We start from the raw sequence: 23,692 nt of genomic DNA, 5'->3' as shown, positions 1-23,692 counted from the left end.
GTATAGATGATATACAGGAGACAATATATTACGATGCATTCCAAACCCAAATCACTTTTTAGATGGATGACGTGTGTAAAATTTTGATATGTAGATTCTTAGCTGACGAGACATGTAGCTTATGTGACAGAGCAAATACTTGATATGGTAGAATCATGGCAACCACATATCTCTGAATGTTATTGTCTTAGCTTGGATTGGGGATTATCATTATGAGACCTTTCAAGAGATACGACTTGTATTAAATGACCCGATTGAATCATTGCTTGGAGCACCCCTAAGTTGCAAGAATGTCATCATATATGCATTTGGAATGTCACCAACAAACTTATTCCATAAAATATATAATCTAAGCAGCCTTTCACCAATTAGTGAACTTGCAGATGACTTTCACCAATCTATAGGAGAAACCTCATCAGATTGATTTCTTGGACTAGTAACCATTTCGACCTCCCCAAGTCTTCAAACTAGCTTTAAGAATACTTCGGTGCTCGAAATGGAAGTTTTGTAGCTGGCTTGGAAGGCTGACACTCCATTCTAAAGAAGGTTAAAGCAACCAGTAATCAACTTTAAATGCCAGAAACTTCATGAACTTAATTGACATTTCATCCTTGATGCCCCTTTTTTTTGGGGGGGGGGGGGGGGGGGGCTGTATGTCTAGATAACAGTGTCCATCTTGCTCCTGAACAGATGATATTTAATGCCTTGAAATCATTCAGCCCATTCCCAATGACCATGATGCTAACATCAACCGACAATCAGTGTACTATTTTCTGTGAACCGTCCAGGGCGATGACTTCGAAAGATGATTCTGTGAAAACAGGAATCAATGTCTAGGATAAAAGTCAAATTATCATATGGGTCATAGTTCAGCTAAGGGTACTGACTCCTGAGAGGGTGGTTCTCTAAATGTGGTTGCCAATTTCTTAATTCATTTTCCTAATCATCAATCCATAATGATGCCAACTAAAAAATGCAGCAAGCAAACCAACTGCATCAAAATAACATTAGAATCACAGATGAACCTCTTTATAAACACCATGAACAACGATATCAGTAAAAGTTTGAACCAAACCGAACAAGCAAGTTGATATAACAGAGGTGTTGGCAACCAAATTTAACATTTATGGTCCAGTCCAGACAGGCATAAACAAAAGAAAAGTATACGAGTATTGACAGATGCGCAACATCAACTCCCCACTTTAGGGCAATATTAGATCAGCGGGGGGTACTGCTTGGCCTGCTGTCGAACCCGTCTCTTATACTCTGCTGGATCCTGCAAATTCAATAGTTCATATAAATTGATGCATCAATAGAAACAATTGAAGCTGCCAATGTACTCAAAGATGAGTTATTAATCCACAGACCTGGATAAATAGGTGATAACCATCAGTCTGGGCAGGATCAGCAGGATTTGGCTGATCAAGTAAGTCCTGTATTCCCACAAGAATTTGTTTCACAGTGATGGCTGGTCTCCAACCCTGCAAATAACAATTGTGTGATCCAACACTGTGATCAAACTACATTGACAATGGTCTGAAGCTGGCTTCATGGCTTATTCACTTACACTGTCCTCATTAAGAATTGATAGGCATACTGTTCCAGAAGGGTAGACATTTGGATGGAAGAAACCTTGCGGGAACTTGCACTTGGGAGGTTTGCTGGGGTAGTCTTCACTGAAATGGAGTGTCAGAGGGAAGTAACCACCCTCCCAATCAGTCTGCAGCATCAAAAATTAGGGCATTCATGCTTCCATTTAATTCTCTCAATAAAGGTTCACAAAGCAGGAAGAAAGGTAGCAATGGCATCAGGTCCAATGGAAGTGTTAGGGGAGAGTTAACAATTAGAAAGCAGAAAGACCTACAATATCACTTGGTAGGAAGCAGAAGATTAAAATGCCATCAAAGCTATATCTCAAAAGCACTCTACATCCAGAAAAGGAACAAAAATATATGTTGTCAAAAGATCTTACTTAAGAAATAAAACAGTAGCATGGACACCTTAAAATGCCTCTCAACAGGAAGATCTAACAATTTGAAGAAGAAAACATAATTGATGCACCAGTAGTTATATTTCACCCACCCACTGTGAATCTTAAATGAATCCTTCCACATGCATAGACTATTCATTATTCCCACTCTTGGCAAAACATTGTAAAACTAACTCAGCATATTCCTGTTGACCCAACGACAGGCAGAGTTTCCACATTGATCTCTAACAGCCCCTTGCAAAAAATCTGCAACATCTTTCAGCTTAGAGGATAAACTCTTCCTCCTTCAGAGCATTTATTCTTCTTATTGCCATTAACTTCTGATATAAGAATTTTTCTGTGGCTCCAGCAAAGATTCCTCATCATTAGGGATTATAACGTCTGCTATTCAGATAATTGATTCTTCTATCAATCTTTCAATATCCTGGCAGGTCAGCCTGGTTAACCAGCCCAACTCATCACCCCTAGCTATTGAGGGTTGGGTCACCTCACAACTTTGACTCATGATAAATTTGTTCAAACAACTGAAGCAAGAGCTTCAACCTTCCAAACAGCCTTTGCTAGTGGCTTGTTGGACCATACAAAGTATATATGCACATACATATTTGCATAGTCGCATATGCATGCACGCATGATAAATTTTCATAATTTATCATTTTTGTCTTATAGATGATACATAAATATTTTTAGGATTTTTTACATGAATACCTCCTTATTATCAAATTTTGCATGAATACCCTCCCAAAATTGATATTTGCGTGTATACCCTCGGAAAACACTTGTTTTATTATTCTACCTTTTTTACCTTTGTTTTTGCATATGTACCCACACCATCTAATGCCATTAAAAAATTAACGGTTTTAAATTAAAATGACTAAAATATCCTTAATAGGTAGATGTACGAAAAGAAACATTTATAAGACGATCGCGATGGAGGACAAAAAAATAATTTAAAATTCTATTTTATTTTTAATTAAAATAAATATGGTTTTTACTAACGGTGTTAGAAGAACTGTTATATTAGGGGCATTTGTGCAAAAATAGTATTTTATGAGGGTACAGAAATAAATATAAATTTTAAGAGGGTATTCACGCAAATTTAAATTTTTAGAAGGATATTCATGCAAAAAAAATCCATATTTTTATTATTACAAAATTTCATCCAATTTTTACATTTTTTTAAGTTTTCCTACTATCATCCTATCTATTTATAGCTTCTTGCAATAATGGCTGACTGGCAATTCAATTTACAGCCTCAGACTTCTTTCATGTTCTTACCAATCTGGCGCTAGACCAGTCCTCTGACAACTTATAAGGTCTGTGTTTTCAGATCAGAAATGAAACATCAAGATAAGGTGCAGAAAAATCTGCATAACGGGAATGTAACACCCTAGATGCAAAAAACAAGCCTCGGGGTGAAGCAAACAACCAAAGGAAAAGAAATAAACTGGAAGGAATATAGAAACAAACTAGATTTTTTTTTTCCATAAAACTATGCACTACTGAACTCAGTTTACAACAAACCCTTCCTTTATAAAAGTTAGAATGCCTTAGTACTCCTAAAATAGGACTTCTAAAAGAACAAGAACTCTTCCCTACAATTTCCTAACAAACGCTTTCCTAAAACAATGAAATTTGTAACACAGTAGGACCCCACATAAAATTCCTGAAAATCTCTTCAAAACACAATCCTTATATATCTTAAAGTTTCCTAATCAAACTAGGATCCAAGTAGGACCCTTCCATGATAGTCCTACTCAAAAAATGGCTCCAAAACATATTACAAAATTAGGCCCAAAATTAAGTACGAAAATATCTAGAAAATAAGAAAATCTAGATTTCTCCTAATGACTTAGATACATGACTTCTACTAACTAAAAATCAAAATTCCTTTGCCCAAATTGCCTATGCTTCATCATGAATATCCTATCTTCAACTTGGACTATACAATCCCCTTATTTGACATTTTCAGGAAAAGATACCTCTCCTACCAGGAGGTTAGGGGCTACGGTGCGCATGTTTTGTATCAAGCAGCAAATGCTCAAATTTACTCCCCCAATCAACTGCTAAGTCTTGTGTGACTACACATAGTTCAAATAACTCTTGTTTGGTGGCATCCATACAACTAACGAGATTACTAATATGAACCCAAGAAGTGTATTTTTCATGTCTCTAGTTGTCAAGACTTAGACAATTATCAAAAAAAGTTCTTAGGAATGCCTATACTGCTTGTCTGCCACAAGGAAATAGTAACACATGCACTTAATCAAGAAAACTACAGTCAAATGACGCATTCAGTTGTAGTATGCTTCCATAACTGACAATTTATCTTGCAGTTTAGGGATATTTGCTGCAAGCTAATATCAGAATGCCGATTTTTGCATATTAATGCGCTCTGCTTGTGTTTGTTTCTCTGCCACATATTCGGAGTGTTTCCATCAATTCCCCATTAGAAAACCTACATTGAAATGTTTTTTCCCAGTCAGCTCTTACATCAGCTCCAGATGCATAGCAACACTTGGATCCATCTCCATGATCAAAGACCTGTCGCCCAAATGTCTGAACCAAAAAGGCTTCTATCTTCTGTCCATAGTGTTACATACATTTGTTTTACCAAGATAAACCATGCTACCAGGAACTTACAGTTTCCTTTACTCAATACACTTGCAATTTTGCAAGATATATATGCATGCATGTGACCATGTTCTCTGATCTTATTTTGGTCCATAAAATATGATACCACACACGTTGAAAACTAAAAACTCCAGTAAAAAAATAACTCAATGCTTCTGTACGGCAAAGGCTGCTTCCTGCTAACACTAAATGCCCAAAGGTGTTACCCCGTGAGTTCACTAGAATTGATCAATTTATAAGCAAGAAAAACTGGCAAGTGAGCAAGCGAGTGTACATGTATGTGTAGGTTGATAAGAAAAGAACATATATATATATATATATATAAGCTTTGAATGAGAATGTTTTCAGCTTACACCTGTTCTAGTAGGAACTCTAAAGGTGGTAAGCAGTTCACAAAATAGGTAAAGCACTGCTGATGCTCGTTTATGTAGAAAAGAAACCCGGTATAAATGCCGAGACATGTCCACCTTTGCCGGCAAAAATCAAAATTACTTAGGCCTTGTTTAGCATTGTTGTACGTAGTAAAGCTTTTACCTATAGAGCTTTAGATAAAAAGTTGCTTGCTACTTGGCAACTACACTTCTGAAGGCTATGAAACTTTAACATTTGTTTGGTAGCCAATCTTAAAAAAGTGCTTTTAGTATCAGTAGATGATAATAAAGGATATTATAGAGTGCTTTTAATTGTTTTACAATTTATAATATCAAATACTATTATTATAAAATATTCTTAATTTTTAAATTATTTATTCTGACATTTAAAATACATAATATAATAAATAATAATAATTTTTATTTACTATAAAAATATAACAATATTTTTATAATACTATTATGATACAACATGATATTATTATTTTACTATATAACAAAAGTACTATATTAAGATCTTATTATAGTATAAAATATTATATTATTATAATATGATTATTATGGTACAATAACAATGATGGTAATAATATGATATTAATATAATATCATTTTATAATAATATTATTATTATATCATTATTATGTTACACTATCAAAATCTGTTATTACAAAGTATTGTTAACTTATATGTTTTTTTAAATTATTTAAAAAAAAATTATTACCAAAACTCGAACCTAGGTCTCTTATCCAAAAAAACAACCTCCCAGTATATCTGAAGTAGAACTTTTGCCTAAAAGCTCAAAATTGGAGGAGCTGGAAAGCTATTTCAAATTTTTACCAAATATTTCAAAATCTTCCAAAAGAGCTTCTAACTCTCGAAGTACTTTTTAGCCCTTTAAAAGCAATACCAAGCGTGGCCCTACAATCAACATTCAAAATTTCAACTCACAAACATTCAAATTTCAAATTGTGTGCCACCATCTGCTGAAACATATCACAAGGATATACATGAGAGCATAGATTTAAATAACAACTAACATCAATGCGGTACTCATGGATATCATTCTAATATCTCTAGGATATTGAGGATATTTGTTAAACCCTAAAGACATGACTGTCCAACGGAAGAAGCAAAAAGGTTAACAAAATATTTTGACAATTCCATAGATTAAAATGCAATTGATTTTGAATTTTTGAGAAATCAGAAATGGCCAAATGTTAAAAACCAGATGCATTATCATTTTTATTTTACTAAGCCTTTCTTTTTGAGTGATCCAATATATGGCAAGAAATGTCTACAAGTTGACAATTCAAGTCTGAGTGTCATTGCATCAGGTGCCCAACACTGGATACCATGTCACAAGTTTCTAACAAACATCACTCATCCACATTATATTAAACAGGGTAAGCTGGGGCCTGTGGGTCTGCAAATTTGCCCTCCAAAGTAAAAACTATCTAGCTGGCATACAAGAACTTTATAGCATAACAACTTTAATCATGTGGAAACCTGGTAATAAAGAACTATATATTGCACCCACATCCGAATCTACAAAAGCCCTCTCTCGCTTTCTCTTCATGTTATCTGCAAAAGAGAGACCTTATTGTTGTCTCTCATTGTATCTCTTTCTCTATTCCCTTATTATCCCAATTAACATGGGATCAGATTCTCTCTTCCATTCATATCTTGATAACCCATTACCCAACCCACCAGCATATATTCTCTTTCTCCATCATATAAATGCCCCACTCTGTCTAATCACTCTCTTCTTTGCTTCTCTCATTCTATCCCTCCCCAATTCACTCTCCAACTTGCCCAATCTCCCTTCCATCAAAACCCTAATAAAATTCCCCTCATTGACTTTCAATTATAACCTCTCCCACAACTCCCTCTCTACCCATGGACTCTCTCTCTCTCTCTCTCTCTCTCTCTCTCTCTCTCTCTCTCTCTTCATGTTAGGAGAATGGCACAATTAAATCAGAAAGAGAAAACATTAATAACAAAAAGAAAAACATGATCAAGTAAAGGTACTCAATTTTTTCTTATAATATATTATTATTTTCCTATTAATCGGTGCATCTCTGCTATCTTATTCCCTGCATAGGAAATATTGATAGTATTCCAAGTAATTTACAAAGGTTCACTTATAATATATATATTCTGAACAATCTACCATGCCAGCAGGCTTCACAAATTGAATATTGAAATTTTCTTTCTTACTATTGACACATCCAAAAGATGCAGATTGCCAAATAAAAGTCCTGGCTATTAAACAAACCAAAAGACTAGGTGACCGATGGCTGTAACCAACATAGAAACTCCATTTAACTATGTATAGTCACTTAAGAAATATTGAAAAGTAGCTAAAATAAGAAAATGGTAGCACCCAATATATCACATTATGAAATAAGCATGTCCTTTGGCCAAGGCTCATGGTCCTTATCCTGTTTCGTTGGGGTAGCCATACAAATCCAACACCCTTCAAACCTTTCAACAGCCATATCCACTATCATAATCCTCTTTGATCAAATCAAAGGAAATAAATATTAAAATATTCAAAATGTTTGATCAGAAAGGAAGCTATGTTTATATACTTTCCCAAGAATGTCAGTTTTAAGTATAGGATGCAGATAATAATGATAAGAAATTTGTACATAATAGTGAAACATGTGAAAGTAACGTTGTAGTTCTAGACACCAATATGATGTCTATTAAGACAATTAGGGAAATGGTCGTAGCAGATGTAGCAAATGGAAAAAAATTAATGGAAAAACAAAAATATTTGACGATGGTGTTGTAAAGAATCTAGAGTGGAAAGAAAATCCAGCAACCACAAGACTAAAGGATGTCTACATTTTTAGTCGACATTATCAAAATAATGAAATGATCAGAACAGTAACCGACGCACACCTGAAGAGTACAACAAAGGAGAACAAGATTATCATGTTTGCCTCAAGTACTGAACTAAACAACTACTCATCAAGATAAAGTTAGACAATAAAAGAGCTCCAATCAAAAGGCTTTGCTAAGTAAATATTGAAAATATTATGATCAACTGTCAACATACTGTCTATCTCCAATGGATGGTGCATGGTGTCAACCCTCCAACAGATACTGTAGACATCCTTGGCTTATGCCAGATGGCTGGTAGAAGGGAGCTCCAAAAAAAGGAAAAATCCACGCATAACATGACTAAAGCTGAATTACTACAACTACACCTTACTGCTAAGTACTGCTGCAACATATACTCCATCACCAGCACAATTACATCAATTGTACACCAAAGGTTCTAGACTTGTCATATTAGGATCCTTCTGCACCATTTATTTCTACTAAAAGGCCAGGTTCACAATTAATTTGAGCAGCACGATACTTTCATCCAAATGATCTCGGGAAGTTAGGCATCCCCCCTTTCTGCCCTCCAAGTCTTAGGAAGCTTGAAGCATTGTAATTCTTCGTCAATTGAAGCTATATAGTTTAACTACAGTACAACCTTCCTCCACACTAATTACCTCTTGAGGTTTTAAAGACACCATAATCTTGCCACCAGTCTTGTTGGCCATATATCTGGTACGATTATTAGATTCTTTACAGACGCTTGTTGGCACCAAACAATAAAACTTAAAATACATAAGATCAAAATTCATCAAGCTTGGATATCTTCACACCAGATATCAATTTAAATTTATGTAGACAATTCAAGTTATATATTTTTATATATTTTTAACCACTTAATGCATAAAAAGTCATCCACATAGGACATGAACCATGCATATACTTTTGATAGGGGCCCCAGAAAGAATTTGAGGCAGCCACAATTCATAAAGCATGATAGTTTTCATATACATAAAAATGTAGGTCTAGCACTCCTCTAATAGATAGTTATACGCAAACTCACTCATAGTTGGAAGAAACCCATGCTGACCAGCATAATGCAAACATTTTTCTGTATTCTATGCAGCTTGCAGTTTCCCCAATATTGTCCCAAGTTACAGATAATGAGATCAAGCCACAACTTTAAGTTTTCATCTAATAATAGCCTTGCTGAACCAACAAATACAAACTGGGTCATGTAAATGCTCAGTGGATATTCTAGTGCTTAGAACACCCCAGTCCATCCTCAACATAATTCTAGATGGAAAGAACCATCCTACTATAGGGTTCAAGCAAATAAATAAGGAGGGAGAGCATAATGCTACTAGCACACTTACAAAACAAGGCCCACTAAAACATGCAACCAGGTCAACTTGACAACTCGCTTTAACTTTAACCAGACTACTATTCAATCATTTAAATATCATAGTCTGATCTGAGGGACAAGTCAACAACTCAGCCTCCTTAAAAAGATGTTAAGTGGTATATGCCTCCAAATCATTCCTTGCCTTCTTCACTCTTCATTTTGGTTCCTTCCTCGTATACAGTGGAAGGTTATACTCCACCATCCCTACTTGTCTGCTGGCTGCTTTATTACCTACAATTTGCCTTGATCAAAAAATTCAGCAATAGTTCACAAAGGGATGAATGTCACTTCAAGAGCCAGTATAGTAACCTACATGAGCCAACTACGTAATAGGCAAAATATCTATCAAAGAACTAGCTTTCTCTCATACAATGATAAAGTCTCTATCTTTCAACTCATACAAGCAGCCACAGAACACCCCCTACCAACTTTGCAGCTGCATATTCCCTAACACGACCATCAGCACATTATCATCAAACATTGCATTCTGAAGTTTATTGACACATATCTATAGACACATGAATTGATAAGCCACAACAAACCAAAACCTGTTTCAAATAGACAATAATAAAATAAAAGACAATAGCAGGCTAATAATATGAAAGCTAGATCTTCTTTACATGCATTATTAAGGCCTAAAACATATACCATCAGAAGATGCTTGCTCAGACCAGAATGATGTGAACTTCAATAGAAAAATAATTATTTCATTAAAGTTTATTGCCTAAAAGGATCATAAAATGCATTACTACAAGAGAATAAAGCAAGAAGAAATCCACTGAAGTTAAGATGCAATCCCACAGTTTACTTACATCTGCCATTAGCCTATGAAAAATATGCAACATTAGGACAAAGTGCTTTATATATATATAATTAAGGCTCATAAGAACTGACCAAATTGAACATCAATTTTATCTAACAAGAAGATAATGGCATGCTGAGCTTCATGGGAGTATCGGAGCATAACTTTGATAATGGATTAAAATTATTCATGAATTGAATATCTAGTAACACATTTGCTTGCAATATAAATGTTAATGTAAAAGAATTTTGTGAAATAATTGTTGCTGCATAATCATTGATAAGTAGTGAAAACATAAGGGATAATACTGAAAATTTGAATCTTACTAAGATAATTGTTTAGGTAGTAAAAACTTAAAGATCATATTATTTAACATTGGTTTTGAGGCATGTTGTTCGAGTAGTTGTTTCATATACTGGTAAAATGTAATTTAATTTGATAGTAGGCCTGCAGCTTTACTCGCATATTTCATCTATTCTGATGTTTGCTCCTTGTGCATCCCTCAACAGGTAGGCTAAGAGATTTTTCTCTTTATGCAACAAAAGTATACTAAATTTTTTTTTAAAAAAAAAAACAGAGAAATAGCATTAAGGAAGAACATCTATCTCATTAGCTGTGCAGCAATAAGATAGCTACTTCAAGAAAAGGAGGAAAATTAGGAGAAAGAGAAAAGATAGCATATACACAATACTCTAACCCCACCCTACCCCCCAACCAAAAATAAAAAATAAAAAAAATGTGTTAACCGAAGCTAGTCTAGAAGAATAACATACAAGCAATACTGATGAGTTAATAATCCAGAGTCTCTAAGTTTTGTTGAAAACCTCTCCAAATATATCCATCTGAACTAAAAGCTCTTAGCTTTAATACTCTGCAGAACTGTTAACTGCAGTGCTTGTATTGCAGTCCGTACAGCTACCCCATTATCTACTTCTAATAACAGACGACAATAGACTAGGCCCCTTAGCCCCCTGAGTTCCCAAAATCCCGTATCAAGCAACATCCTAGCCATCTCCTTAAGTTTATTTGTTCCTAATCCTTCCCTCCATGACCCTATCTTGCAAAAAATGCGGACCTGCTCTACCCAAGTCACATATAGACACAAAAAAAAAGTCTTACTGCTCTTCAATCTAATAACCAATAAAGCAAAGATCTTACAAACAGGAAAAATACCCCAAACTAAAGTATTTTCCCTCCTTGTAAACATAGCATGTCTTTTATAAGAGCATCCTAATCATGCTTGGTTGACTTAACCAGACCTACATTGTTCAAGTGTTTAATTGCAAAGGATCCCTAATCGACCAAGTTTTTTGGCAGCCAACAATAAGTTATCTCATCTACCAAAAGCCCATTAACAAAAACTTAATACTGTGCAACTTCTGCAGGACACACCAAAAGAGTTCTAATGGAGAAATATTGGAAGCTTAACTCTAGCAGGCATGCATACAATTTCACAAAGAAACAGCATTTTATGTTTATGCTTCAAATCATCTTGAGGACCTCAACTTTGGCTCTACATTCAATATAAAGGACTCGACTAGTTATTATGTTTATCACAAGGATAAGCAATTTATTTCATAAATAATATGCTTGCTTTCAAGTTTCCAATTTGCAAGAAGAAATAGAAGATGCCATGAGAGGCCATCTTGCAGTGGCAAATAACAGTAGCTATCACAAATTCTTAGAAATTTCATTTTCTTCCCACAATATATGGAATCTGGCTAATGATTTTGATCCATAGATTCAAAAATTTATGAAATAAATTGATCCATTCATTAGTGGAGCTAAGCTCTCCCAGGCCATGGAGAAACAATGCAAAAGTTGGCCACAGAATGCATCAGCCGAAGGAGAGAAAGATGTTGAAGGTGATGAAAATCAAGAAGATTGAAAGGAAAAAAAAAAGCGGGGGAATGGTTAAATTCCCATGGTTCAGTGACAATTAGCTAAATCACTTATCTGAGTAGGAGTAAACCCCTTATACTCCTATTGTTCTCATTAGGTCGATCGAATTAACTAGGTCTAGTTATGGGATCGGATCTGCTTGTCTGTGAAAAGCAACAGTTTTCCAGTAATATCTGACAGCTTCGGCATGTTCCCTCCATAGTCATGACTCCATAAACGCTGAATGGTCACTCCTAGAATCATTCGTGACAACGGTTCCTAAAAAAAAAATCCTTTCCACTTGATTTCTTGCTGGTTAGTGCATCGAACCTTCTCCTTTTGGCTTAGCCCATCCAAACAGTTTCCTGATCGACACCTCCAAAGAACCGCCACTCAAATCCCAAACCTCTAGAAACCTTCCGATTGTTTAAATTATTTCCCACCCAAAACTCAATTAAAACACCAAAAAATATATATAGATCAGCAAAAAAAAATCTCCGATGGCAGAAAAGCACGCACTTGCTATCTTACCAGTAAACCTAATCCGACCCATCAGTACCAGTAAAATATCACTAAAAACCACTCTCATCAGAAATTCAAGACAGCTGCAAAGCCAATTCGGTAAAGGCAACAAAAAAACCCCAATCACCACATAGGTAAAGACAACAAGAAACCCCGATCATAGCAACTGTAATATTAGCCAAAACAGTTCGAACTTCACAAAATCAGGAGAGAAAAAAAAGATCGAAGTATAACAATAAAACATGAGGAGGCGACTTCTTACCCCTTGCTTGCCGGGTATGGTGCAGTGCCAGATCATGAGGTTTACGGAGCCATCGGGCAAGGTCTCAGGCTTCGCCACAAAACCCTGTCAAGAACCCAAAGGAAGGGCGATCAAACACCGAAAGAAAGAGAAAGGGGAGTAAGAGAGAGAAATTCAGAGACAGAGGAAAAAGATACGGACGTGCGGATGGTTCCTCCGCCACGCTTTGCGCTCCTCCGCGAGGCGCCCGCGAGCTATCCCTCCCGACATTGCTTCTTTCCCCTTCTCGCCGACCCGGCTTCTCCTCCTTTTTTAAGGCTGCTGCGGGCCTTTTTTTTAATATTTTCTCCGGACTTTTTCGCTAGGGGTTCATAAATGACCGCAGTTAAAACACATATAAGTTTTTTTTAACGGTCAAGGATTGGCTTCCCAATTGGACCTTACTCTTCATGACGGTGTTCCGATTGGCTTGAGAATATGACATCATTCAAATTGATTGAAGGATGATTTGATAGCATGAGTTGATAGGGTTGGGGGTGAATCTTTTTTTTGTAATGCATGTTCCATGCGCATGGTTCTACACCATCGATCATTTGATGCTTCTCCATTCTTGAAGTGGAAATTTGCCCGCTGGTTACCTTCACAGCATTTTCTTTGTAAACGTTGGTCAGACTTTCTAAATATTGCAAATTGCGGCGCTCTCTTTTCTGAGCACTGCCTCTCTCTCTCGGATATGACAGAAGCGTCAACTTAGAGAGAGGAGGGAATTTGATCCTCCTTAAAACCTGAATGGTTTTAATTTGAGAATAGAAAAATAAGAACCATACTTACTCATCCCAGGATCTCGCAATTAAATTAAGATTTTCTTAATGCCCAAACACCATAAAGAAGTTGCCCAAATTTTGATACTATATGGAAGTTAAAATGTATTGCTAAAACTGATGGTGATATATAAGATGATAAAATAAAAGTTTAGAGCATAGTTGTTGGTGCCCAGTACTTCGACAGCTATGCCTTTTTATAAGAAGAATTTTTAGGATTTTGTAGTTGCAATAAGAGAGGGATGTAAAACTGAAATATATAGACTTCTATTTACTGTCCGCACCCATCATACAACTTGAACAATGTATTTATAACTTTATGCTATACCTACTAGCAACAGGACCCAAAGGTGACTGCGGACCGAGAAGGAGGAGCTCCGGCAGGAAATGTGACGGTGGACAGCTTTTTCGGAGGATCTGTAAGAAGCCGGTGGCCGGGGGCTCCGGCACCGGCCCTCCGATGCTTAAGTCGGAGGGGATTTTTTGGTGGAGCAAGTAGAGAGGTTACGTAAAAAAAAAGATCTCCCCCCAGAAGGAAGAAGACTCCCTTTTTATAAGAGGAGTGTAAGGGTTACTTGTGACATAACTATGCGAATTAATGAGTTACCGTAGTGATTGGCTGTGATCGTGTGAATTAATAAGTTACTGTGGATGGCCGGAGATTTTGGGCTGGCTGACAATCCGTTAAGATCATGTGCATTTAATTGTTGGCAGTCGTTGAGACGGAGATCGTGGGATTGGACTCCGGATGAGGAAGAGGGGGACTTGATTTTCGGTGGAGTGGAGGGGTCTGCTTCTTCCTTTGACTGGATCTCCTTTGGGCTTGAGGTCGATCGGGCTCAACTTAACCGAAATCAAGGCTGCAAGATCTGAGGCCGGGCGCTCTGAGGTTCGGCGCCTTGAGGGTTGCCGCCATCGCGCTCGCCATCAAGTACCGGCGATATATCCACGTGTTTTGAGCAATCCATTTTTCCTCCAACACCTACAACTAGACTTATGGATCTTATCTTTCTCAAATACTTGGTTTAATTAGCTATACCTACAACTAAGCCATACATACAATCCAAGTTGTAGAAGATGAGATATTGCTAGACCACTTAGTTCAAAAATTCAACAATCAATATGGTTTTTAGTTACGAAAAATTCGAGCATACAATTCTCTTGATAGAATTCAAGGGCAATTCATGTTGCACCTTCAACTTCTATATAGGATTTCAAATACTCAAGGAGTCAGAATCCTCCTATTTTGCATTACACATGATGATGCTTTTTCTTTTTTTTTTTTTTGCTGAGGCATGTGGGTCATACCGGCGAGTACAAATATACATAATAAAATAAAAAAAATACCTCGAAGTGTCGGGGTAACTCTCCATCGCCAATCTATAAGGTACTATCGGAGTGGCTAGCTAAATAACTAGCCACTCAGTCCGCAGCTTCATTAGTTTTATGAAAAATATGCTTGGCTTGGAAGGCCTCTCCGTCCCTCTAAAATGATGCATCTTTGGACGGCAATGCATTGCCTATCTCGAAAATGGAAAGCATTATCCATCTCTCAACTTGCCGTATTTGGTACGGAAGTTATATTCAGCATGCCAAAAGCTGTCTATTTTGAGATAGACAATGTGTTGTCGGTCAAAATATGCATTATTTTTTATAGTGCAAAACATGCATCCATGCTCAACAGCATAGGAAACAAAATGCAAAGAAAGGAACTTGGAAATTGGCTACTTTGACCAAACGTACATGCAGCCATTATCAATGTCAAGTTGGATCAGATGCTAGTAGTGGTCAGATTGGATTTTTCTTGGTTTTTTTTTCCAGTGCTTGCCCTATTAACTTTGACTCGGACTACCAAGGCCTAGAGCTGGGAATTGGTACATACGCCACAGCATCAATTCTTGTTACAAATCAACTCGCAATAAAACTCTAAACTGACTTTTGGGATTGTTCGCACCAGGTAATGTCGAATTAATGCCAGGAGTCTAAGTCCTATCTACTTCAGCGTTAGATCGCATTGCCTAGATTAGCATCATATCCCAAGTCTGCCCATAGTTCACGGCAAGCAGCATGACGGAAAAAGGGAGAGAGTTGCTAGAACACGGCATGGACTTGGAACATGAGAACTTGATGAAGGTTGAGTTAGTTTTAGAGTTTTAATTTATAAAAATTTTTATTTTATTTTTATAATTAAACTCTCTTATATCTTGGCTTGGTGGCAAAGAAAGATTGTCCCCATTTTGTGGATCTAGTTTTGGTTTTAGATTGAAACCCGAGAATTTATTTTACGAGACAATAACTATACTATATTATTTTAATTTTTTGAATAAATATATGCTATATGGGCAGGTAAATTGCCAAAAAAGTCACATCAGTTGTGGCTTTTTTTTTAAAAAAAAATGATTTTTTTTTACCCCAAACAGGCACAACCATTAAGGAAGTATCCTCATTATCATACTTGAGATTATCTGAAATCTTCTGAGAAATTAATCCCACCCCTGTGATTTAGACTTCCTTCATTGATGTTAGTTGGAAATTTTTTCTGCACTGGGGCCAGCAACGCAAGTGGGTTGGCTGGATCGGCATAGTTGCAGTCCAAGCATAATCCATATTTGAATAGGGTCGAAGTATCAAATTTAAACATAATCCAATTTCCACCGTGCTGGATAAAATATGATTAAATATCAATTCTATCAGATTTTCTGATCTAATTTAGCTTTAAATAATTTAAACACAAAGCATGACATATATATAATTATAGCATAAACAGGTTCGGCTATAAAATAATAGTAAGCAGTATGTATCAAAAACATATGCTACGTAAGTTTGATTCATAGCCATGCATAATTAAAATCAGCAATATAAATTATTGATAAATTATATTATTAGAAGAGGGCAAATATTTAAAAAAAGTTTTGAAATATATAGGATGCCATTTTCGAATCGATTTGGGCCGGTTTGGTAAAGCCAATCTATATATAAAACTATGTTGTGTTTTTGAATCCAAATCTAATCCAGCTGATTCTAATTCCAATTAGATTGGTTTAGCTTTGTATCAGTCTCATGGTCGATCTAATCTACTTTCGGTCCAAACTGTACAGCTTCTTTTGCTGTAACTGTGCTGTGTTGTCTGAATCAAAGGCTTGGGGGTTCTCCAAACTCCCCGATATTTTTAGTCACATCACCTTCCACTTTCTTTTTTTTTTGGTAACATCACCATCCACTTTGAATGACCACAAGAGTCCGGATTCGTTTAGCCTAGCATGCTGCTACCTAGTCCGTATGCCCCTCCCACCTCGGGAAAAAGAAAGAAAATTACTAGTACACGATCGATGGTGCAGAGTACCATAGAACAGGTGAAAAAAGTGAGTTATTTTTCCAATGCTCTTCTTTTTCTTGGATGCACCCACCTCACTGGCCCGGCCAAACTAAATTGCTACTTGCAGGACTGGGCCTTAATATGATGAGAGATCGAAGTAAGGGCTAACGCCTTGCAAAATCGAACCTTTACCGCTTGTCTGCCAAGCGCAGTAAGGACCATACCATCTAAATCAAAATTTTGGTGACATAAAAGGCTAGATCAACTGTCACAATGATATGCTGTATCGATTCGATCTGAACGATATGGAACGTATCGTATAATATCAGTTCGATACCGATATCTAATACATATGGTATATTGATACTTGGTATGTCTAAAAAATTTTGCACCGTACCGTATCGACATTATTCTAGTGTGACATCGGTATGGAGTCTGATATTGAGACGGCAAATCTTGACCACAATAGTTACAAAATAGATAGAAAGGGCAAATTAAAGCTTCCTCGAAGCATATAAAAGAGCATTCTATGATGCCTTATATTCAGACAATGGCAAGGAATAAGGTCTTCTTTTTTTTTTTTGGTCTGCATTTCTTATGGCTTTGCTTGTTCTAAATTTTTCAATATATTTGTATCTTCAATCATGACGTTTAGGGTAGAATTGATCGTGGACTAGGCACTGGATCGGGCCTATTTAAAATTTAATATTTATGTGCCCAAGCCTGTCTTATGATCAGCTTCGATCGCGAGACATTAGGATATCTTCTTTATATTTGGATTTCAGATAATGGTAAGCTAGTATTTGTCAGATATTAGAACACATATAATAGCATCAAACCCTTTGATTTATCTATTTGCTGCAACATGATAATTGACTCGTTAATTCATAATTAACCAAGATCTACCATTGCAAATTGCTTGGGAAAGTCTTCGACAAGTTGTACCTACAAAGTCTTTGTTTTTTTGGATACATGGTTCGACTGATGATGCTCAGCTCACGGCCCTCTCCTACTTGATAATTCGGTCGGCCAAAAGTACGTGCACCTCCAAAACATTTTGTCCCCTTAATGGATGCCAGCCGGGCTAATTGTACTTTTTTTTAGATACCAAACAAATGTGAGAACAGGCCTCCCTCCCCTCAACACCCCCACCCCCAACCCCACTCTTTTTTTTTTTTTTTTTTTTTTTTTGCTAAAACAGGTGTTTCATACAAGTCGGGTACGAATACACTCAGACGAATCTGCAAACAAAATGTCCCGGAATGCACCGGACAAGTCATCCTCACCAACCCATAGGGTGTCTCCCGAGTGGCTAGCCACATACGCCGCCACCCAGTCCGCGGCTCCGTTGGCCTCCCGATATGTATGCATAGCCCGAAAGGTGATCCCCTCCCTTACTATCGATCCTATATCACGAAACAAAGGATGCACTCCTCCTCCATCACTGTGGGGGCCCTGCTAGGCCCAGCTGATCACCGTGGACGAGTCGCCCTCCAGGAGGATAGAGCTCGCCCGAAGCACTCGTCGCACATGTCGCAATCCCAGCCAAACCGCTCGCAGCTCTGCCCTTGGGACCGAGGTGTCAAAGATCTGGCACCCCCCCCCCCCCCCGCTGCCACCATGGTAGAGCTCGGTCCCCTGATAACAAATCCTGCCCCTCCTCTCCTACCTCCATTCAGGACCAAACCATCAAAATTGACCTTGAGGAAACTCGGGGGTGGGGGCTTCCAGGTGAAAAACATCGTGTGAGGAGCTGCCAAAGCAGTATGGGGGCCCCAGATGTCCTGAGCTATCAAAGATCTATCATCCAACCCTGCATGAAGAAGCTCTGCTGCCTGTGTCCGAGCCCGCTCCATCACAAACCGTGGGGACGGATGGAGCTCGCCAAAAACTCGGGCGTTCCTGGCCAGCCATACATGGTACGCTGTGCAGGACGCTCGAATAGCCACAAGACGCATTTGAGGGGAGCTAGACCACCACCGAACCTCCTCCAAAAAACAGTCCCTCCGGCTCCAGGCACCCTCCGGGATTCCGGACAGCCTCCAAGTCCACCTCGCCCAAATGCACTGGAATAGTGCATGATCCACTGACTCGTCCACCTCACAAGACGGACACACAGAGGGGATGCTAACACCACGTCGGCTCAGCGCCCAGCTCGTCGGCAGACGGTCCCAGGCCACCTTCCAGAGAAAAAGTGCAACCCTTTGGTGTAGCCCAAATCTCCAGACCCAGCCACAGTCCCTGCCCAGCTCTGATCTCTGCTGGAGGATCCGAGAGACAGCACCCACCCTAACTCTGGCCCTGCAAGTGGTGCTCCATATCCTGACATCTGGCCTTGCTGATCTCGGAACAGGAAGAGCCCGTACTCGCTCAGCTAGGTGCTCCCCAAATAACTGGCCCAGTCTGTCCTCATCCCACTCTGCCTCCCCCGGCCTCATGAGGTCGCACACCCGTAGCCCCTCCGCCCCCTCATCGCTGATCATCGTCGGCCACAAACTCAACGGAAGTGCATCCACCCATGGATCCTCCATCACGTCAATGCTCCGACCGTCGCCAATCAACCATCTAGTGTGCGCCAGGGCCATAGGCAAATACCTCCCAACCTCCCGCCACATGAGGGAGGTCCTCCGTCTCCCCACCGCCGGGCCAGCAGGACCTGCCCGGCCATATCTCGCTATCATGACCTGACTCCAAAGTCCCTGGGGCTCCAGAACAATCTGCACTGCCCGCCGCGCCAGGAGCGCCTCCCGCCTCGCCAGAAGTAACTGCACCCCCAAGCCACCCTCGCCTAGGGGCAAACAAACTCTCCCCCAGGCCACCAGATGTACGCCGTGGCCTCTCCCTAAGGAGCCCCACAAGAAGCCACGCATAAGCCGCTCTATCCCCATCAAAATCGTCTTCGACACAACAGCATAGAGTCATAAGGTAAACAGGCATGGAAGAGAGAACAGACCTGACCAGCGTCAACCTACCCATCATAGAAAGTGATGAGGCCCTCCAGCCCTCAAGTCTACTCTGCATCCTCTGCACCAAAGTAGAGCACTCCACTACTCGCAATCTCCTCCTTGTGATTGGGACCCCAAGGTAGTCCAGTGCTCCCTCCTGCTCCTGCATCCCCAATATCGCCCTGATCTCTCGTCGCACCCTCCGCTCCGTGCACGGGCTAAAATGTATAGATGACTTTCGGAGATTAATCCTCTGTCCGGATGCCCCACAATACTCAGTCAACACTCTCAGGAGAGCTCGTGCGTCCCTCACCCTCGCCCTGGCAAGTAGCAGGCAATCATCTGCAAAACGCAAGTGAGAAATGGGACGAGCACCAGGGGTTGGACTATAGGCATCCAACTTCCGATTCTCGCAAGCTACACGTAGTGCACGAGAAAGGGCGTCAGAGCATAGGATGAAAAGGTATGGGGACAAAGGGCATCCCTGGCGGAGCCCCATAGTGGCTCGAAAAAAGGGCGAAGGCGTACCATTAACCAATATGGAGAAGCTAGGCCCCTGCACACAGCCAAAAACCCAGTCAATCTAGGTCGGATGGAAGCCAAAACTCTCCAGTGCCCATCTGAGAAAGGCCCAGCGGATCCGATCATAGGCACGCTCCATGTCCAATTTCACTGCCATCAAACACCTCCTCCTCGGGGCTCTCTGTAGGTCTCCCATCATCTCCTGCGCTAACAAGATGTTGTCTGATATGCTCCTCCCTCCCACAAATGCTCCCTACTCCTGACTAATAATGCTAGGCAGCAAAGTCTTCATTCTCCTAACCATGAGCCTCGTCACTATCTTATACAAAGTGGTACACAAGCTAATGGGCCTGTAGTGGCCCGGTTCCGATGCATCCTAACGCTTCGGTATCAGGGTGATATAAGTAGCCTGCCAGCCATCTGCCATCACCGCTCGACTGAAGAATAGCTGCACTGCCTCCACCACCGACCTCCTAATAATACTCCAATATCTCCAAAAAAAGATGGGTGGAAACCCGTCCGGACCTAGGGCCTTGTCCTCTGCTAGAGCCCATACCGCCTCCTGCACTTCTTTATCGAACACGGGTCGAATCAATGCTGCATTATCTGCCTCCTCAACTCTGACAGCCGACCTGGGGAGTCAGCCAAGCTCAAAGGGCTCCTCTACCTCCGTCCATCTAATCCTGAAGAAATCAAACAATACCCGTCTCACTGCAGAATCCTCCTCCACCCGCTGTCCCACCCCAACTCTTAGTGATCGTATCATATTCCTTTGCGTCCTGATGACCGTCGATCAGTGGAAAAAACTGGTGTTCCGATCTCCCTCTTTGACCCACTGTACCCTCGACGTCTGCTTCCAAAAAGTCTCCTGCTGATGCAACAATGAGTGATGGGAGGACAAGTATCGTCGTAGGTCTGCCATCTCATCCTCCTCAAGCTCCCCCTCATGGTCCTCCCTCCCTTGGAGATCCACAATCAACCCCTCCACCTCCTCCAGCCTCCGGAAAACGTTACCCACAACCTCCCGATTCCATCTGCAAAGGCGACGTTTAGTGAGCTCCAATCTGCGCGACACCCTCTGCATAGCGTTTTCCTATACTGGTACTCCCCAAGCCCCCCTGACCACTTCCCAAGATTGTGGGTATGACAACCACAGCTTCTCAAAACGGAATGGGCTATAATAACTGGAGCTCGAGGCTGTAGAAATCAAAAGAGGACAGTGATCTGAGGCAATTCGAGGAAGATGGCTAACCTGGTAAGATGGAAACCGCTGAATCCAATCCGGGGATGCAATAGCTCTGTCAAGCCGCTCCCACACCCTCGCTCGTCCAGACTGATTGTTGCACCAAGTGAAACGTGGTCCGGTGAAGCCAAGGTCCACTAGGCCGGTAACATCCAGAAACTTCCGAAACTCCCTTCTGTCCACTGAATCAGAGTAGATCCTCCCACCTCGTTTCTCATTGGGGCCAAGCACACAATTAAAATCACCCACTACCATTGTCGGCACCCTCTGAGTCAGTAAACATGACAGCTCACCCCAAAGTACTCTCCTTGTCCGGTAATCAGTGCTAGCATAGACCCCACACAAGACCCACGGGGGTTCATTTGGTTCCGAAATGACCATCACAACCTGCTGAGAATGGTGACGAAAGACATCTACAGAAGCAACGCCTCACTTCCACAACATCAAAATACCTCCAGACAAGCCCTGGGATTCAACTTCAAAAGATTCCCAATCAGCTGCTAAACGTCGTTGCACCCGACGTAGACCTTTTCCTGACACCCGTGTTTCACATAGAAAACAAATCTCAGGGCAATGAAGCTGAACTAATCTTTTGAAGGACGACAAAATGAAGGCTTAGCCGCCCCCCTACAATTCCATGCTATAATCTTCATTTAACACAATAAAGTGAGGTTTGGCCCGGACATCGTGGGCTGCTCACTAGCCTCTTCCCCTGACTTCTCCACCCCTCCCTGAATCACAGCCCGCAACAAATTCACAACTTTCCCATGATCCTGAATAGGGGAAATAGGTCCCTATCTCGAGCCTCTATCTCATCACCACCTTCGCTGGAACCGCTGGAGAGCTCCTAGCCGGCGCTGGCAGTGAGCCTTCCCCCATCTCAGATCTCCCCTTCCTTCTCTGGCCGGATGAGGAGTCCATCTCACTTGCCGAAGCTACCTCCCGCAGTTGAGAGCTAGCCGTCTGCGCCTCCTTCGGACCCTTCCCCTTGGCCAGAGCCGACTCGCCGCCGGTAGCCACGACCACCCACATCTGTGGAGCCGCGCCTTCCACCACTGGCCTGCACGACCGGCCTACATCGCCCTCAGCTCGCGGGGTCCCAGTCGTCCCGTCAGGAGCTTGGACACGGCCTGTCCCCGGTCGAGTGGGGATTCTCACCGGCGGCAGAGAGGCACTCCGGAAGTGCCGTCGTCCCTCCTCTCTCCGGCGTAGCTGCGGGTCTTCGAGCGAGGTCGACGATGCCGATTGGGGGAGCTGAGTCGGTTCAGTCACCCCCGAACCTCGTCTCGCCTTGGCCGGGCTTCTGGCCCTCTTCATCGGGCTAGGGCCCTATCCGTGGGCCACAGCCTGGACCATTCCCACCTGGCCTGGCCCGCCTTGGAGTAGTAGACTCGGGCATGGGCCCGAATCCATCCCGACCACCTTGGCCCGCCCTGGCTCGGCCCGGCCCCGCTGGCCCACCTGCACTGGATGGCCCATCTCTTCAGCAGACTCCGAGTCCGACCCGGTCCCTGCTCCGAGTTGAGCCTTCCCGGCATTCATCGCCGTTGCAGCTTTCTCCGGCGACCGCCTCCTAGCCAACTTGGTTGGCTTCTGCCATCCGTCCGTGTCCGTTGGCGACACGGAAGGATTTGTTGCTACCTTGGGGGACCGCGGCCCCGACCCGGAGGGCTCCTGCACCGGCGTGTGGTCGGCCTTCAGCTCGACCGGCTGCTTCACCGGCTTGTTCACCTTGGGCGGTCGTAGCTTGGTAGTCGACAACCACGGACCGAAAGGTAGCCGGCTCCCCGACTCATCCCCCTCCTCCGACTCAGTGGTCGGTTCTTGGGAAGACCCATCCACCTTGGTCCACTGGTCTCTCGGTTCTCCGGGCATCGCTGGAGTCGTAGGAAAGGGGCAGGCCCCCTCCCCGTGCCCCAGCCGAGCGCATTTGAAGCAGAATCCAGGTAGGTTCTCGTAGCGAAAGGCCTGCCAGTGAAGATCAGAACTTACCTGGATGAAGGTCCCAGGCCTGATCGGCATGCCAGCATCCAGCTCCACCTTGACGCGAGCGAATCCCAGCTTCCAGCCCTGGTCGGTGACCTTGTCCAAAGCCAGAGGTCGCCCAACTTTCGCTGCTATATCCCAGATCAACTCCTTTGTCCAGTATTCCGTCGGGAGACTGGGC

At 41.3% G+C, this 23,692-nt stretch overlaps 1 protein-coding gene across 1 annotated transcript; it reads right to left on the bottom strand.

Annotated features, from left to right (window-relative positions):
- Positions 1–992: 992 nt before the first annotated feature.
- Positions 993–13,023, bottom strand: LOC103702696 (SUMO-conjugating enzyme SCE1-like). Its single transcript, XM_008785232.3, has 5 exons — positions 12,880–13,023; positions 12,700–12,783; positions 1,568–1,720; positions 1,368–1,481; positions 993–1,276 (listed from the first exon to the last, which is right to left on the bottom strand). Exons 1-5 carry the CDS (start codon positions 12,946–12,948, stop codon positions 1,214–1,216), a joined length of 483 nt encoding a protein of 160 aa, XP_008783454.1. The 5' UTR covers positions 12,949–13,023; the 3' UTR covers positions 993–1,213.
- Between the last annotated feature and the right edge of the window lie 10,669 nt (positions 13,024–23,692).

This window comes from Phoenix dactylifera, chromosome 2, assembly GCF_009389715.1.
Source record: "Phoenix dactylifera cultivar Barhee BC4 chromosome 2, palm_55x_up_171113_PBpolish2nd_filt_p, whole genome shotgun sequence".
Taxonomy (NCBI): domain Eukaryota; kingdom Viridiplantae; phylum Streptophyta; class Magnoliopsida; order Arecales; family Arecaceae; genus Phoenix; species Phoenix dactylifera.
This window is presented reverse-complemented; position numbering and strand designations above follow the sequence as displayed.

What these genes read in the sequence shown, in the direction of transcription:
- LOC103702696 (XM_008785232.3), bottom strand. Translation starts at nt 12,948, where the DNA reads ATGTCGGGAGGGATAGCTCGCGGGCGCCTCGCGGAGGAGCGCAAAGCG. An exon ending in CCATACCCGGCAAGCAAGGG is followed by an intron (nt 1,721 to 12,699) that starts GTAAGAAGTCGC and finishes TTGATGCTGCAG; the next exon opens with ACTGATTGGGAGGGTGGTTA. An exon ending in GTTATCACCTATTTATCCAG is followed by an intron (nt 1,277 to 1,367) that starts GTCTGTGGATTA and finishes TTGAATTTGCAG; the next exon opens with GATCCAGCAGAGTATAAGAG.